Source organism: Seriola dumerili, unplaced genomic scaffold (genome assembly GCF_002260705.1).
Source record: "Seriola dumerili isolate Sdu_G_001 unplaced genomic scaffold, Sdu_1.0 BDQW01000266.1, whole genome shotgun sequence".
Taxonomy (NCBI): domain Eukaryota; kingdom Metazoa; phylum Chordata; class Actinopteri; order Carangiformes; family Carangidae; genus Seriola; species Seriola dumerili.
The window spans coordinates 667,653-686,364 of NW_019174521.1; the positions used below are offsets into that span (position 1 = coordinate 667,653).

The 18,712-nt window shown below is 44.7% G+C and overlaps 1 protein-coding gene across 1 annotated transcript in view; it reads right to left on the reverse strand.

The window, feature by feature from the left end:
* ttn (titin) overlaps window positions 1-18,712 on the reverse strand; it is a 173,814-nt gene that overhangs the window by 53,336 nt on the left and 101,766 nt on the right. The window contains 32 exon segments of the mRNA XM_022757173.1: window positions 50-280; window positions 396-563; window positions 696-1,001; window positions 1,193-1,477; window positions 1,644-1,964; window positions 2,087-5,056; window positions 5,157-5,450; window positions 5,792-6,091; window positions 6,269-6,550; window positions 7,015-7,323; window positions 7,925-8,227; window positions 8,380-8,491; window positions 8,606-8,793; window positions 9,071-9,352; window positions 9,849-10,151; window positions 10,613-10,915; window positions 11,017-11,298; window positions 11,410-11,560; window positions 11,755-11,903; window positions 11,989-12,303; window positions 12,927-13,226; window positions 13,556-13,852; window positions 14,113-14,264; window positions 14,688-14,850; window positions 14,982-15,129; window positions 15,239-15,390; window positions 15,617-15,746; window positions 15,985-16,166; window positions 16,789-17,094; window positions 17,293-17,722; window positions 18,023-18,213; window positions 18,316-18,445. Coding sequence (XP_022612894.1) covers window positions 50-280; window positions 396-563; window positions 696-1,001; window positions 1,193-1,477; window positions 1,644-1,964; window positions 2,087-5,056; window positions 5,157-5,450; window positions 5,792-6,091; window positions 6,269-6,550; window positions 7,015-7,323; window positions 7,925-8,227; window positions 8,380-8,491; window positions 8,606-8,793; window positions 9,071-9,352; window positions 9,849-10,151; window positions 10,613-10,915; window positions 11,017-11,298; window positions 11,410-11,560; window positions 11,755-11,903; window positions 11,989-12,303; window positions 12,927-13,226; window positions 13,556-13,852; window positions 14,113-14,264; window positions 14,688-14,850; window positions 14,982-15,129; window positions 15,239-15,390; window positions 15,617-15,746; window positions 15,985-16,166; window positions 16,789-17,094; window positions 17,293-17,722; window positions 18,023-18,213; window positions 18,316-18,445 — 10,435 coding nt within the window.

Genomic DNA, 18,712 nt, shown 5'->3' on the forward strand with positions numbered 1-18,712 from the left:
CTAAAACTACTTCTTATTGATATGTTATTAATCTGACATAACAGCTTACACATTTGTTCCTTGATCTCGATTGGCTCCCTCGTCTCAGTGAATGAGCTCATGCCCATGATGTTCTTGGCAGCCACTCTGAACTTGTACCTCTTGCCCTCCTTCAGGCCGCTGATGCTGATTGTCAAACCTTTCACTGTGGTGTAGGCATTCCACACTTCCTTTTCAGGCTCCTCCTCTTCCTCCACTACCACTGGAGGTGGAGGTGGTGGCAGTGGAGCCTCCTCTCCTTCTGGAACCTGTGGAAAATTGAGCGTTGTAGATTAGAGCTTGAACTCCAAAATTATGTAAGAGCATAAATATTTTTAAAATGGCCATGTGGTTAGGGTCTTTTTTAATCACATGACAAACCTCCACAGGTGCTGGAGGCTCTGGAGGAGGTTTGACCTCTATGTATTCAATCACATAACCGTCGATCTTGGCACCACCATCCCTTAAAGGCTTCACCCAGCCGACCGTTGCACTGTTCTTAGTGATCTCCAGAACCTCAATCTTTTCACAGGGATCTGGCTTGCCTGCAAAAGGAAATCAGACAGGTGTTCAAGTTTTTCTGATGAAAAAAAAAACAGACAACTGAGCAAAGTGAGCAACTGTAAGCTGTGTACTAGCTCTGGTGTCACATTGTGTGATTAAGACATGATACGTACTGACAGGATCAGAGGCCATATAGGAAGTGGGTGTCACTCTGGGTACTCCAGAACCATACTCATTGACAGCTGTGACCCTGAAGTAGTATTCAGTCCCTGGCATCAGACCGCTGACTTTGAAGGGAACCTTATCCTTCTCCACTTCGGCCTTGACGGTTGCCCATGTCTTGCGGTCAATCTCGCGCTTCTCAATAATGTAATGAGTGACTTCTTTGCCACCATTGTTATCTGGAGGACTCCAGGACAGCATAGCAGATGTCTGTTTGATGTCGGTAGCTTCCAGATTCATTACCGGTCCAGGAGTGTCTGTCAGGAAAAACAGAGTATGACATTTGGATTTGGTATTGTTTTTATATTTTCATTTGTTATTTCTTTTGATTGAACTGAAAATGGCATTTTAATGGAAGTAAGCCCTTTTCTGTGATTGTTGACTGCAACAAAATTGTTCTTGTATACTTGTTATACATATCCATTACTCAAAGAGAACCGGGACTTACCAAGAACCTGAACATTGACAAACACAGCCTTCTCTCCAGCACGGCTCTGGACAGTCAGGCAATATTTGCCTGAGTCGTCACGTGTGCTGTCGGGGATAACCAGGAAGGTCATGGTGTCAATGATGTCGACCTTTCCCTTCCTGACCACATTGTCGATTCCCATCCTCCTCCAAGTTACCTTGGGAGGTGGTCTGCCTCTGATGGTGGCACAAAGCCTGATGGGACAGCCAGCTCTCACTGTCAGTCCCTGCTTCAGGCTAGCATCCAAGTCAATCTCTGGTGCCTCTGTTGGAAGAAACAGTGCAGGTGTCAGCTTGATGTCACAAGTACAGATCCTTTCAATGGTACCTGATAGTTGTTACACGTGACAACATCATCACACACACTCCAGGTAAACCTATGATGCCATCTAGTTGCCATAAAAGAAATTAAAACCTGATGAAGTCCTCACCTAGAATCTCCTTGGGGATCACAGCACCCTCCAGGTCACAGGGCAGGCTCATGCCCACCTGGTTTTGAGCCGACACTCTGAATTCATACGCAAGCTTCTCATCGAGACTTGTGACTGTGAACTCACACACGACCAGTTGAGCTGCTACGTTGCACCTCTTCCAACCATCATCTCCTTTCTTGGCAGAGCCCTGTGCTCTCATCTCTACAACATAGCCAATGAGCGGAGCTCCACCATCAGATACAGGCTTGGTCCAGCCCAGGGTGACACTTGATTTGGTGCTGTCCATGACCTTCAAGTTGGTAGGAGGTGCAGGAGGCTCTGTAAGAAGACATAAGGGTGTGTGAACATGAATCTATGGATTTTGTCTATAGCAATATAATATGAACTACATTTATTAACAAATATTACACACAATGTAAACATTATTATTTGTTACATACCAACTGCATCCTTGGCAGTGATGGCACGTGATGGCTTGCTTGGGTTACCAATGCCGATTTCATTGACAGCCTTGACTCTGTACTGGTAGTCATGGAGGGGCAAGAGTCCTGTAACTGTGAAACGCGTTCCAGGGAGTGGATCTTTGTTGACAGGAGACCATCTAACGGCATGCTCCTCTCTCTTCTCCAAAAGATAACCTGTGATTGGCTTGCCTCCATTTTTCTCAGGCTCTGACCACTGCACGGTCATCTCCTCCTTGGCAATCTTGGTGACTTCTGGTGCTTCAGGAGCATCAGGTACACTGAACTGTGTGCCTGCAACAATGGATCCACTCTGCACTGCAGGACCAGGACCCATCTTATTCTCAGCACGAACTCTGAAAATATACTCATTACCCTCAATAAGGCGAGTAACTTTAGCTTTGTTGGTGATGACAGCATTGGAGTGGACTGACCAGACTCCTCTCTTGGTTTCGCATTTCTCAATAATGTAGTTGTAGATATCGCAGCCGCCATCATCCTCTGGGATTTCCCAGGCTAGATTGCACCTGTCGGTGGTGATACCAGACACCTTGAGATCCCTGATGGGACCAGGTCTATCCAGTACATTAACCTTGGCATGAGCAGAACCGCTTCCTGCACTATTGATGGCAGTGATAACATATTTGCCACTGTCAGTGCGCCTGGCGCCGGTAAGCAGCAGTTTTGAGAAGTCAGCACCAGTTTCAATCTGAAGCCTGGGGCCCTTCCTAATCTCCTCTGTGCTCTCATCCTTGGTCCATTTGACATCAGGCTGGGGTTTGCCCTTCACTGTTGCCTCAATAGGAATGGAGTCTCCTGCCTTGACCACAAGGGTTCCATCCAGTTTAATCTTGAGTTCAGGCTCCACAAGCAGTTCCTTAACCAGGACCTCAGCTGTGGTCACCCAGTTGCTCTCGCCTCCCTCATTCTTAGTCTGAACTCTGAACTGGTAGATTTGGTTTTCGATGCACCTGTCAGCCATGAAGTAAGTCTCCTTAATGGCACCCTTATGGAGCCTCTCCCACTCCTCAGCTTCCTTTGGTTTCTTCTCAACATGATAACCCAGGTTACGGCTACCACCATCATAGTCTGGCTTCCTCCACTTGAGGAAGCAGAAGGTCTTGCCAATCTCAGATATATGGAAGTCAATGGGTTCACCAGGCTTCTCAATGGGATCAACTGCCAGCACAGGTGTCTTGGTCTCAGTAGGTGGACCAGCACCAATCTTATTTTCTGCACTGACACGGAAGAAGTACTCACAACCCTCAGTAAGAGGAGCCTTAATCAGGCGCTTGGTGCAGTCATTGGAGACGACTGTCCAACCTCTCTGGCTGGGCTGACGGCACTCAATAATGTACTGAGTAATCTCAGTGCCTCCATTGTCCTCAGGGTTTTCCCAGGACACCATGCAGGAGTTCTTAGTCACATAGGCCACTTTTATGTTCTGACAAGCTCCTGGTGTGTCCAGGACATTGACAATAATTGTGGCCTGTGCCTGTCCACTACTGTTCTTGGCAACAATTGCATATTTACCATAGTCTGACCTGACTGCCTCATTGATTACCAATTCACAGAGAGGGTAGTTGTTGTTAATTTCAGTGCGTTTATCCCTGGACAAAGCTCTGGCATCCTTGGTCCATGTTATCTCTGGATCTGGTCTGCCTTTCACCCTAGTGATCAAACTGATGATCTGACCTGCCCTGACTGTTAGAGAGTCGCGGCATGCCACGTCAACAACAACTTCAGGAGGCACCAGGATGTCCTTTGCCAAGATGGTCTGTGGCAGTTCTCTGGGTTCACTGTCTCCAACCTTGTTGGTGGCCCTAATGCGAATTTTGTACTCCATTCCTTCAATGAGGCCTGGCACTCTGTAGGCACACATCTTGATGAGGTCCTTGTTGATTCTGTCCCATTGGGCAGTTCCTGTCTTCTGAGCCTCAACCACATAGCCAAGAATGGGACTGCCACCATCTCTTGTAGGCTTTGTCCAGCAGATGTCAGCATAGGATTTGCTCCAGTCCTTCAGTTTAGGATTACCAGGGGGTCCAGGTTTAGTGATAGCGCGAGTGGCCTTGATGGGGTCGGAGGTGGGAGAAGGCTCACTGATACCAGCAATGTTCTCAGCAAATACTCTGAACTCATAGGTGTTGCCTTCAAATAGGCCTGAGACTCTGTATCTGAGGTCCAGCACAGGAGTTTTGTTGACACGGATCCACTTCCCTGTCATTTCTCTGCGTTCAATCACATAGCCGCTGATGGGGCTTCCTCCATCGTATTCAGGCAGGCTCCATTGTACTGTCACAGCATTTTCTGTGATATCAGAGCACTCTGGCAGGCCTGGTGGACCAGGAGGGTTGAACATGTGCTTGGCAACAGTGGGAGGACTCTCAAGTCCAGCGCCAATTCCAATCTTGTTCTCTGCTCGGACACGGACAATATACTCACGGCCCTTCTCCAGCCTGGACACCTTGGCCTTGGTGCTGGTGCCACTGGATCTAACAACAGACCAGGGCTCCCATGGCTTCTTCACATCCTTCTTTTCCACCACATAGTTGGTGATGGGCGTGCCACCATCATCTTTGGGTGCCCTCCATTGGATCATCATGTAATCTGGAGTGACCTCCAAGATATTGATGGGTCCGATGGGTGGACCTGGAAGATCCAGAACGGTGACATGCAGGGCAACAGTCTTGCTACCTGCAGGATTAGACACAGTGAGGATGTACTCTCCAGTGTCTCCTCTCTTGCACTCAGGGATACTGAGAATAGTTGAGGATCCAGCAGACTCAATGTGATAGTGGCCTTCTGATGCAATCTCGTTGCCATCTGTCATCCACTTAGCAGTGGGAATGGGAATGCCTGTCATCTTTGCAGGAAGGACAATATTGCTGCCAGCTTTGACAACAAGACCCTCTATAAGCTTCACATCAACTTCAATAGTTGGTGGCACTGAAAGATAACAAAACAGCAACAGTATTATTATGTTTTAAATTAAAATAGGGGCAGTATTTGCAATAAGAAACAACTCCATAAGAATCATGTGTCTTACATGTCTTCTCCTGGCAGGTGATGGGGACGCTAGTGTCCGGACGGCTCACACCAATGGCGTTCTGAGCCTTCACCCTGAAGCGGTAAGTCTTGCCCTCCTCCAGACCGGTGACATGGGCGTGGTTATTGCTCACGGTCTTGAAGGTGACCCAGTCAGTCTGGCCCTCTTCCTGGTGCTCCACAATGAAGCCAGTGATTTCACTTCCACCAGTGCGGTCAGGCCACTGCCATGCCAACCACACCTCTGTCTTGTCTGCATCAGTGTGGTGCAGGTTCTTTGGTGGGCCAGGAGGATCTGAGGGGCATCCAAGAAAGGGTAATTAATTAACGATTCTTGGCGGATTTAAATTTTAACTTTAATTAAGTTTCTAAAACGCTGAACATTGATGGCATAGGGCAATGGACAAACCTTAGCAAACCCAATGAATAACTGTTGATCACTGGCACTTATTCTAACTCCTCCCATAATTTCTTTCTTTTGTTGTGACAAGTATTTGGAAAATGCTCTTATGAATGACACTGTGGATAGCCAATTCGCATGGAGCATTCAGAATTTAGAGGCTCCACAACTTACACAGAATCATGAAAAATCTGTATTTTTCAAAGAAGAATTAGACACGTATGAGTTTTACTCACAGAGAGGATCAATTGCCTTGATGGGTGTCTTGGTCATCACAAAGTCACTTCTGCCAAACTGGTTCTCAGCAGCCACCCTGAACAGGTACTGGATTCCTTCCATCAGGTACATGGCCATCAAACTAAGCTTCTTATTTGCAGGAGCGACAGGAACCCACTGCTCTGCAGCCACGTCCTTCTTATGTACAACATAGTGGGAGATGACAGCACCCCCATTGTCCTCGGGAGCTTTCCATGTCAGGTAGGCAGACTCGCTGGTCACCTCGGAGACCACCAGGTCTCTGGGAGGAGAAGGCTTATCTGGTGGAGACAAAAGTGAGTGGGTAAAATTCATATATATTCTAAATTCAGATTTTTCTAAAAGGTTGGCTGTATATTAATGTACATATAGAGTACAACAGTTTTCACAGTTTTCAGTTTTTTTTTTGTTAAAAACTGAAGATATCCTATTTTTGAGTTGGTGGACATTTCACTTACTCAGCACAAGCACAGCAACAGTTGCAGATTTCTTTCCAGCAGCATTCTCCGCAGTGATTGTGAAGTTGCCGGAGTCCGCGCGAACGCACTTGGGAATGAAGACTTTGCTGCCAGTGGCAGTGACGGCAACAGTGATGTGAGATGGAACGTCTCCATCATTCTTTTTCCAGCTAACTGTGGGTGTTGGAACACCCTTAATCGTGGCACTCAGGGTGATGTCAGCTCCCACCATTGCCAGGTGGTCACGTGCCATGTTAGCGTCCAGCAGCAACTCTGGTTCCTCTGTGGACACAAATGGAAGCAAATTCACTACATTTAGTGATGTCCAGTTTCCAGGTGAAAGCAATCGACAAACCAGCTATTTTTTTTGGTATTGTGGAAACTCTGCAGTGACTTTGCCTATGAGAACAATGACCATAAACACATTTTACATTAACAACCAAGTCGCTAACTAATTAATGTAGTACTAACAGTACTACAATCCAATTATATGTAAAAATTCATCAAAATACATATTCATCAGTTTTAAGTTTGCAGTTTGGCGCAAAAATGCCTCTCTAAGAGCAAATCAAAACTTTATTATTGTATATAATATTAGCAAAAAATTATAGTGTTTGGAAATGTTTTTTAAAACTCATTATGATAAGCTAAACTTAAAAATCTATTTGTGCTTCAAAACCTGATGTCATGGAGTTTGGATGAAATGCATAACAAAAAAACAGAAGAGTTACAAATGGACCCTTTACCAAGTCTGTCGTGGACTTTGATGGACTGTTTGACATAGGCAGGGTCAGATCTGCCGGCAGCGTTGACAGTGAAGATCCTGAATGTATACTCCTGTCCATCGGTCAGGCCCGTCACCACATAGTGGAGATCAGGGCACTGCTCTGGAGTCTCGTTGGCCTGAACCCACTCCACGGCGCCAGGCTTCTGGTACTCAACAATGTAACCAAAGATCCGGCCCTTGCCATCATGGCGGGGCATCTGCCACTTCAGGCTGACAGTGTCCTTGGTCTTATCGTAGGCCTCAGGGGTGACTGGAGGGCTGGGGCACACTGCGAAGGAAAAGTATCAAAGATGTCAATCAATTATTCGGGTGATTAGAAATTTTATTTGGTAAACTGTCTTAACCATTGAATAAAAGATACACGTGTGATATTTGACTGAAATGTCATCAGATTTTTTTGAGGTTGGACATTTTTTTCATTTAATATTATACTTTATTTTATAGAGTATTAGTATTAGTTTAGTTGTATAATTTTTGTTGATGTAGGATTTTTAAATGTTTGAATATATAAATATCTGAAATGTATCTTGTACTGCAAATATAAACAAATATAAACACACCTGAACATAAATAGTAAACATCTATGCTAATATAGTTAAAAGCTATATAGCCATCATTTAATGGTTGACAATACAAATAGTAATACAAAAGTAATCATCAAAAATTTGAATTAAATTAAATTAAATGCAAATACTTGAATACTGAATTTAATCTTTTTTATGTACAAGGAAAACCATGTTTTTCCAAGTCAATAAACATTACTACTTCAGTAGCACATGTCATTAGGAAACAAGCTATAGAATGTAATAATATAAATAAGGGTAGTAATGATAATAATAATGATAATGACTACTTTGTGTCATACTGACCAATAGGATCTTTTGCAAGAATGGGTTTGGAGGGGACGCTGGGGTCTCCAGTACCCAGCTCATTCTCAGCCATCACCCTGAACTCGTACTCGCAGCCCTCCACAAGGTCCTGGACTCGGTATTGAGTGGCCGGGTACAGTGGGTCTCTTGTGGCTCTGGACCACCTCTTGGCTGTGGGCTCCTTCTTCTCCAGGATGTAGTTGGTAATGGGCTTCCCACCATCGCGAGGGCGGTTCCATAGCACCAGAGCGTTGGTGGCATACACTTCCCTGACCGTCGGCATATCAGGGGCCTCAGGGACTCCTGTAGGAGAGCCACAGGGGCAAACATTGGTTATAAAGGGATCATTTTCCAATATACCCAAAATTATTTATTAAATTCAGAAATTTATTTGAAATTCATTTAGGAGAGCTAAAAAAGTAAATGTTTCTGAACAGGGTGTGAGTAGAACATACTGAACAGATCTTTGGCTCTCATCTCCTCAGATTCCAGTGGGTCGCTGATGCCATACATGTTCTCAGCGGAGATCCTCAGGATGTACTCCCTGCCCTCTGTCAGCTTGGGGATCTGGGAAGAAAAAACAACTTATAAACATCTCTGGACTTCTACAAACCACTTCCACTGAACATCTGATACCATCACAGCTGACTAAATTCAGGCCAACAAACTATCTGGACCCACCTTGCATGTGGTCTTGGTTGTGGCAGATGTCACTGTGGTCCAGATGTCTCTGTTGGTGTCTCTCTTCTCAATGATATAGTTGGAGACGTCCACGCCGCCACTGTCCAGAGGAGGCTTCCAGGAGATGACCATGTACTCCCTGTGCACCTCCTCAAATACGACTGGGCCAACAGGAGGAGTTGGACGGTCTGCAGGGAAGAAAGAAATAACAAAAAAGTCTCAAAATAAGGAATCTGTTATGTTGTGATCAAATCAATGCCTGCCTAATTCAGAAGAGCTTGCAGTTAGAAGCTTTCACTTGGGGTTTTCAGGCTGCTTCAGCTGTGAACAATGTAAATGGATGGCACAGTTACTTTTCTTAGAACGCTTCTATTTCTGATCTAAATCAATCTTTGAGTTGCTGCATTTGCAAAACGTCTTTTTCTGATGATACCAGCTTGTAGCCACAATTTTCTGTCTACATACCGACAACAGTGACGTTGCAGAGTCCCTTCCTGGATCCAGTGCTGTTCTCCACCACCACCATGTATCTGCCGCTGTGCTTGCGCTCTGCCTTCATCAGACCCAGTGACATGGTGGTCAGCGTATTCTTGAACATAATGTGTTTGTCAGCCTTCAGCTCGTTGTCGTCTCTGTACCACACGATGGACGGAGAAGGTTTGCCGGTGTAGCGGCCCTGCAGCAGGCAGCTCTCACTCACACGGATGATGATTTTATCCCGGAAGTCCAGTTCAATGGTTGGTGGCTCTATAAGAATGGAACACAGATTCAGATTAAATGATACACTGAGTATTTTCCTGCTGTTTCTACTTTTTCCTATTTTATACTGCTTTGAACAATCATGAGTAAGGGATTGGTGTACTTCTGGAGTTGTGGAATGCATATTACAACTTAATACAAATTAACAAATCATGGATCAAATAGCTTGACTTACCAATGCCTTTCTACTTATATTCCTCACTGGAAATTATTTCTGAACATATTCTATTCTATGTCTTCTCCTATTCCTCATCTAAATCAGTGATTTGGTTTCTGCATCTTTATCTACCTACGTCTCACTTTTTGCTGATGATACTGGGTTGTTTCTTTCAAATAAAAACACTTTCAGTTGTGTATTTCTGAGGCCACCTCCATACTCCAAACGTTTCCAATGAAACAGAACACCAGTATTTCAAGTCTCTGTAGGTGAGTAAGTTTTTCAAACAAATGATCTGAAAGACAAGACAGCTGGTCATGTCCTCACCCAGTTCGTCCTTGCAGGTGATTGGTTTGGTGCAAAATGATGGTTTACTGGGTCCGACCTCATTGACGGCGATGACCCTGAACTCATAGGTGTCGCCCTCCCTCAGACCGTCATAGGTGTACTTCCTGTCCATCAGCTTCTCCTTTGTCAGTCTGGTGAACTTGTCTTTGCCAATCATACGTGCCTCCAGGATATACATGGTGATCTCTGAGCCGCCGTCATACTTGGGTGCCTTCCAGGTGACGCTGATCAAATCCTTGGTGACCTTGGTGACCTCCAGCTCCTCAGGTCGGTCTGGCACACCTGAAAGAAACAAGTTTTTTATTTATTTAGTTTTGTAATTCTCTGTTCAAATTTAATTATGTTGACTGCAAACTTCAACTGATGGATAATGTTAATTTCAGATGACAGATGACAGTACAGAAAAAGATGACAGGTAGAAGAACATAAAAAGAAAAAAGGAAGACAAAGGATAACAAAAAGCAAGAATTCTTTGATTCCAAAATCCTGACTTTATCTATCAAAACTTTAACTTTGTTCAATGAAAATTCAAGTTCTTACCTTTTTTGCATTCAAAATTCAGAATTTTGTTAAAAAACTGACTTTAATAAATTTGACAATTTTGTAAAAATTCTAAACTTTTTTGTGAAGTTTTGACATTTTAGAATTTTCGTTTTTCCCCTAAAATTCTGACTTTTATCAGTTATAAGTGATAATCAATCTTCACACCTTCAGAGTCACCATGTTTGTTTAACTAAACTCACTGATGGGCTCTTTGACCAAAAGTTCGCAGGCGGTTTCCAAGAAGGGTCCAAGGCCGATTGCGTTCTCAGCAGCCACTCTGAAGAAGTAGGACTTTCCGGTGGTGAGGCCATGAACTATAGCGTTCTGTCTGCTGGCGGTGAAGGAGACTGAAGTCCAGGCCTTACGCTCGGCCTCTCGCTTCTCAACGATGTAGTTACTGATGGGAGAGCCACCGTCATTCTCTGGGAAGAACCAGTTGAGCTTGCAGGAATCAGTGCTCAGGTTCTCCGCGGTGACGGGGATACCAACAGGTCCAGGGACGTCTGAGGGAGGACACAACCAAGTTTGGTAAAAAGAAATAACATTTTTTTAAATTGTTTTCAAATCCCTCAAGAGATTTATTTTTATGACAACAGTATCTCACCCAGAACTTCCACTGTGATGTTCTTCTTCTTCTCCCCTCCAGCGTTTTTGGCAGTCAGTGTGTAGACGCCAAGGTGTTTCCTGGCACAGGGTTTGATAACCAGAGATGAGCTGATGGCTGTCGTCTCCACCTGAGCCTCAGGAGGCAGTGCAGCTCCATCTCTGCTCCAGGTAACCTCTGGGGACGGCTGGCCTGACACATAGGCAATGATGCGGATCACACCACCGGCATGGACCACCATCCTCTCCTTCACTGAGGCATCCAGGTCGACCTCAGGAGCAACTGAGAGGAAGAAACTCAACATTACAGTCTGTTTGTTCTAAAAAGACTTGACTGGTGGATAATGACCACAAGAGGTCTATAAGGCCTAGAGAGACTTTCAGACCAACTCACTGGTTCTGTCATTGACCTCGAGCACCTCTGGGACTTCGCCTGGCTCGCTGTTACCGGCAGCATTGAAGGCAATTACCCTGAACCTGTACTGACCGCCGGTCTTCAGACCAGTGATCACGAACCGGGTGCCACGGATTTCAGTCTCCTTAGCCTGAAAATCACAAACATTCATTTTCCAAGGTTGCTCTTCAGCACAGAAAGTACACTTTCTTAAAGTTAAAGTGAAGATTCAACCTCAAGAACTGATGAAAACTTATCATAGACAGGTCAGTTGATTAAACTTATATTATCAGACTTTTATTTTGTAGGTAATGAAACCATGTCAGGTGAGGTGTTTCCTCTCACCTTGACCCAGGCTTCTGTTCCCTCCTCCTTGTATTCCACCCAGTAGCCCATGATCTTGGAGCCTCCATCCTTCAGAGGAGGGATCCACTCCAGGTCCACTGTGGACCTTGTCCAATCAGAAACCTTGGGGGTTGGAGGAGAGGGCGGAGCTACAGGAGAGGATGACAAGTAGTTAACATCTTGCTGTGTGAATTAAAAACACAAACTTGTATGATTTCAGAATGCAACTCTTACAGATGGGGTCTCTTGCAAAGATGGGGTCTGTGGGGGGGCTGGGAAGTCCAGGTCCTGCTGCGTTGATGGCGGAGACTCTGAACAGGTACTGGGAGCCCTCAATGAGTCCGCTCACCACGAACGACTCGCCCATGCCCATGGGACGGATGGGGTCGCGGGTGACACGGGTCCAGCGTTTGCCCGTCGTCTCCTTACGCTCCAGCCAGTAGCCGGTGATCGGCGTGCCACCGTCGTCCTCGGGCTCCTCCCAGTTAACTGTCATGGAGTCCATGGTGACACTGGTGACTGTCGGCTTCTCGCACTGACCGGGGACGGCTGCAGGAGGATGGACACAAAGAGTCAAAGGTTAGAGGAGTAAAATATTTCCTATTTGCTGTAGCATACCAAACAACTGCAACAGTTCTGCTTCAGTTTCGGCCAGAGACCACACACAGAAATGTAATATGATATATATGTCCCTATATCAAGAGTGATGAAGTTTGTAATATATATGAAATACTCATAGTAAAATATGTATATGCACATATATTGAAATGTATTATCATTCATGGAAAGTGTCTCAGACTTTTGCACCCAACTGTTTATAATACATATACATATACGGACAGGCTTTGGGATGGATATACAGTTACATACATACATACAAATATGTCTACAATATAATCATACATACATAAGCATACATATTTGTATGGACTGGACATATATGTCAATATAGGAAATTGTTCCAACTTAGTTTCATATATAATTTTTACATGTATGTTTTTTAATATGTACATGTGTAATATAAAGAAATTCTATATATGTACTTATATTACATTTGTGTGTGGGATCCTCAGACTACCAGCAGCTTAAGTTCACTATCAGTGTACAGATTTAGGTCGTTGGATGTTCTTGTAGTCAGTAAATAAGAATCTGTGATAAACAGCTCCACTCACTGTAGCGGTTTCGGGCGACCTCGGGTTCGCTGTCCAGCGGCTCTCCAACTCCGTACTTGTTCTGGGCCATTATGCGGAACACGTACTCGTGTCCCTCCATCAGGTTCTCCACTGTCCAGATCCGCTCTTTGGGCTCATTTGTGACAGGCACCCAGGTCTTCCTGTTGGCCACCCGCCTCCAGATGACATAGTTTGTGACTTTGGAGCCACCGTCGTCCTTCGGTGGCAGCCAGGAGAGCGTGATCTTCTCGGCTCCAATCTCCTCAAACTTAATGGGAGCAGACGGAGGACCGGGCCGGCCTGAACCACACAGAGGAGCAACACATTTATTGATGGACAGAAATCCCTGAGGTGAGTCTCGACTGTAATTACAATGATTTATGTTCGTCTTTAAGCGTCTTTTTAATATGTGTTAACAATGCTATCCATGTTTTCAAGTGATATGTTTATTTCATTCTCATTATTCTGTTTTGTCATTGTTATCTCGCTAATTTAACAGTTGCATTCAGTGTCATCACAAAGTTCTCTGATATTCACTTTATAATAGTCTCTGCTTTCAGACAAATCTAATCATAATTCAGTTCAGTCAGTAAAACGTCGTTAGCAGTTAGCTCTGGTCTTGTTCGTACCCAGCACATTGAGCCTCATCTCCTTGGAGGCCTTGCCAATGCTGTTGGAGGCCACCAGCGTGTACAGGCCGGTGTCGGGACGTTTGCCCTGCTGGATGAGCAGCGTGCAGCTGTCGTCCGATACGATCTTGTTGATGTGCTCGTCATACTGAACCTCCACTTTGTTGTCAGACTTGTGGGGCGGGGCTTTGTACCAGGTGAGCGTGGGGAATGGACAGCCACGGATCTTGGCCACGATGCTGATGTCGCTGCCCTGCTCGACCTCCATGAACTCCTTCAGCTCAATGGATGGAGCACCTGCAAGACAAACAAGAGAATAGGAAGCCGTGAAGTCTCTTTCTGTGTATCATAACAAATCCTGTTTAAAATTAACAGAAGAAAAGCAAATATTATGATTAATCAATAATCAAGACCATTAATTAGAAACGTGCAGAAATCAAATTCAAAACTCAGCTAAAACCTTGAGATGATTGACTTTTAGTTCAAAAACACTGGATCCTACATTTCCCATAATGCAACCCTTTAGTGTCTTTCATGAAACTGAGTGCTGGTCTTACAGGTCTGGTCCTGGATGAGGATGGGTCCGGCGGTGGATGAAGGTCGGCTGTGTCCAGCCTCATTCCACGCCACTACTCTGAACTCATACTCGTCTCCCTCCGTCAGATCCTCCACTTTGAAAGTGGTGGTGTCCACATCTCTCCTGTTGCACCTGCAAGACAGCAAAGAGGATTTAACTGCTAGTAACACCAAACCCACCAACAACACACACAGGAACAGAAAGACTGTTCAGTTCACTAGTGCTTTGCATTGATGAATATACAACGGTCTCATGCATAATTTATTCTGTTTGGACTTCAGGTTTAGATACTGGTCCATATTTTGTGTTCACTAAATTAAAATGATATCAGGATGATTTCCATTCTTTTTTTGCACTTTCTCCTCAACAGTCAGTAGTAGAGTAGAGATGGGAAACATGGCGGAGAGACTGGATCCCAATCTAAAATGAACCTGAAGAAGATGAGACCTGATGCAAGATGCAGTAGAATATAACTTGGATCTGGCCTGACTCAGTTCCCAGACTGAGTCTCAGTTACCAAGTAGACCGATGCAGGCCTCTGGACTTAAGTGTTACCTCCTCCAGGACTCCTTCTCGCCGCTGGCAGCCCAGCAGAGCAGATCAACACTGTAGTGGGTGACAGGTGAACCACCATCGTTCTTTGGAGCCTTCCACGTCAGAGTCACGGTGCCCTTCCTCACGTTCTGGATCTTCAGCCTTGTGGGAGGATCGGGAGGATCTGCAGACAAAGATGGATACATGTGAGATCACGTACTGATAAGAAGAAAGGACATTATTTTTAATAATAACAAAACATAAAAATTAGATCTAAACTAATTTATTATCGTAAGATAAAGAAAAGAAACATACGGATGGGATCTCTGGCTCTGGCGCTCTCTGTGGTCTCAACAAAGGGGCCAAACCCGAAGCGGTTCTCAGCGCGGATACGGAACAGGTACTCCTGACCGCCGATCAGGTCTGGAACCACCAGAGACTGAGAAGCACAGGCTGTGTTCACCTAAAAGAACGAGATCAGGGTCAGAGTTCACACGTGAGCAGCAATAGTACATTATTTTATAATAACCATACAGCTCAGAGTGTGTTATCCTGTAGGTGTGGGGTTGTACCTTGGTCCAGGCTTTGCCCTCCACCGTCTTCTTCTCGATGAAGTAGCTCTTCACCCTGTCACCACCGTCAGACTCTGGGGCTTTCCAGGTGAGTCTGCAGGTTCCCCTGGTCACATCACTCACCTTCACGTCTCTAGGAGGTCCAGGCAGGTCTGCACATCCACAAAACAAGAATTTAAGCATTAGAAGACTCTTATATTTGAATTGTTATCTGGTTCTAATTCTTATAGGACTATTTTCATTTCATTTCATTTCATTTTATTTCTATCTCTTATTCTAATTATTCTTCGTCATTACACCATTGTCTTTTTAGCACAGTCTCATGAGTGCCCACACATGTGACTAATAAGATCTTTGAATCTTTGAATCTTTACGTACCAAGCACGTTGACTCTGACTTTGACCACCTTGTGTCCCGCGGGGCTCTCGGCGTTGATGACGTACCGGCCGCTGTGGTTCAGTTTGCTCTCTGGAATCACAACCACCGAGGTTGTGTCTGTGGAGTGGATCTGAGAGAAAACAGCAGTCTGATGTTAGAATGAAGTGTCATGAGTCACAACTTTAACTTATTTTTTTAGTTGGCATTCACACTTTTCACCAGGGTCCTTAACATTTTTGATGATGACTGAGTTCAGGCAACACAAAATGGACCAATTGTTGATCATATTTTTTGTCTGATTAAGGTTGAATTAAGTGAAACAAAGACTAATCTGTGATTTTCAGTCTGTTACATTATCATCATCTGACCTCTGAGTCGACAGGCAGTGTGTGAAGCTCGTTCTTCTTCTCGGTCTCGGCAGTTCCGTCAAAGGTCCAGGTTACTTTCGGAACGGGTCGTCCGGTGATGGTGGCGGGAATCCTGATGGGTGTTCCCGCTCTGCAGTTCAGCAGGTCGTGAGCACTTATGTCCAGAGTAACAGCTGGCTCGACTGGATAACACACACACAAATACACAAGTTTTTAAAACCAGCATGCTCTGATATTTTCATGTTAGGCTTCATTAATGTGCTGAGAACAATACTGCACACACAGAATCAAGAAGTTGCAGCATGACCAGAATCCAGTTTGATATTTCATGTGTTTGTAAAGTTCAACCTGGATTTGTAAGACAATCTTATACTGTTGCACTGACTCTGTTCAATTTCCATGAACAGTACAGATCAGAGTAGGAATATTAAAGCTCCATGGTCTTGACCTTAGAACAGGCTTCACACTAATAAAAGAGGTCTGGAGGTCATATGAAAAGACTTAGTTATGGAAGAGCTTTTAGCAAACAAAATGACATCATCAACGTAGAAAGTGACATGGCAAAGCTCAGTTTGAAAATAAATATTAAATATGTACAGATACGGATCTTGTGCTGGACCTTTAACAAACATTAGATTGAAACCATCTGAACAACCAAAAAGATGTGATTTTTATCAGCCAACATCAATACCAGTGGACAGCGGTTTGATTAACTTAAGTATCACCATCAACAGTAATTGTGTTGTGAGCAGGTCTAAGAGCAGCTCTTGTGGCTGAAGGATTATTAATATGTATGACTCTTACTCAGGATGTCCTGAACCAGGATGTCCGACGTCCTGGCGGGCTCTGAGTTGCCAGCGGCGTTCACAGCGTAGATCCTGAACTTGCATTTTTTGCCCTCCTTCAGGTCAGGGACGGTGATTTCGGTGGATGGGTGGAGCTTGTCAGCGGGGTTCACCCTCCTCCAGTCAGGAGAGCCCTCCTCGTGGACCTCAATAATGTAACCCTTGATGGGGCTGCCACCATCTCTGTCGGGGGGACTCCAGCTGAGAGTGATGCTGCTCTTGGTCTTGTCTTTAACCTCGGGGGATCCAGGTGAGCTGGGAGGGTCTACGAAAGGAGCACAGAGGGGTTGACATTGTGCTTATCATAAATTGCATAAAAATGTCAAAATTTCACTCAGAATAAAAATATACATCTCATATTGATGTAGAACACAACAGGAACCAATGTTTTTAATGAATCTGAAGATGCTTAATTACAACAGGTTATTCTCAAAATGCTAGAAGATTCTGGGTTAACACTCACTGCATGGATCCACAGTGAAACGGCATTCAGTGGCCTCGCTGGGTGGTCCAACCCCTGCAGCGTTGCAGGCTGCAATCCTGAACTGGTACTCTGTTCCTTCAATGAGTCTGAGCACAGTGTACTGCAGGCCCTTCACTGCTGGTTTGGTGACTGGAGCTCGGTTGACACGACCCCAGTACACGGCGCCGCGCTCCCTCTTCTCCAGCCAGTATCCCTGGATGGTGGAACCACCATTTTCCAGAGGAGGTTCCCAGGTCAGAGTCATGGTGGTCGCTGTGGCGCCAATGATTTTGGGGTTACGTGGTGGTCCAGGGAGGCCAAATGGATCCCTCAGCTGGACTTTCTCTGAATCACAGCCGTCGCTGACGCCGTACTTGTTCTCAGCTTTGATCCTGAACTGGTAGGAACCGTTCAAGTCCAGTTTGTAGACCTGAAGCAGCAGAACAACTTTTTGTTAAACACAGATTCAAATACATGATGATTTTGCAGAATGATGATGAAATGTTTCTAATTTCACTGACAAATTTTTTGTAACGTTCTATTTTATGGGTCTGTTAGTTCTTAAGAGTTAATTGGAGAAAAAACTTGAGATAATATTCTGAGACAGTTGGGTTTGAGTTTAAAAACAAATTTCTTTAGGAACTGCTACATTATATGAATATAATTATTGGAAACTAAATCAAAGCACTACATCCCAGTTTAGCTCTCAGTCCCTACAGCCTTGACTCACCCCATATCTCCTGTCGATGAGATTAATAGTGAGAGCATCAAAGTCGGACTTCTTCTTGCTGGCGTCTCTGCGCTCCACGATGTAGTTGGTGATCTCGCTGCCTCCGTTGTCCTCTGGGGCGTCCCAGGTCAGGTAGCATGAGTCTGCCTTAATGTCCGAGACCACGATGTTCCTCGGAGGAAGAGGACGGTCTGAAATTGTAGGTGTGGGTCAATGAAAAGGACTTTCAAACAATTCCCATTAAATTTTAATCTCACAAAAAGTGATTTCTCATGTAAAATTTTGATTCTTACCAAGGATCTCAACTGTGATGACATGCTGAGCTTTGCCATAGCAGTTTTCAGCCACCAGCTTGTAGTTGCCCTTGTCCTGCCTGATGGTTTCTGGGATGGCGATCTTTGTCTTCAGAGTTGTCCGGTTAACCTGAAGATGAAAAAAAGTTTAGTTTGTCATCTGCTTGTCAAATAAACAGAACTGAAAGTTTGTCCCTTGGGTGGTGCAAGAGGAAAGGTTATCAGGTGAGTAGAATCTAAAAGGTTCATCCTTACAGGTATACACTGAATGAAATACTGAATGGTTATATGTGCCTGAGCATATCAGGGTAAATGGGCAACAACTCAATAGTTACAATTGATAACTCATGAACCCACATGACGAAATGCAAGAGTGAGTTTAGTAAAAGACAAGTGA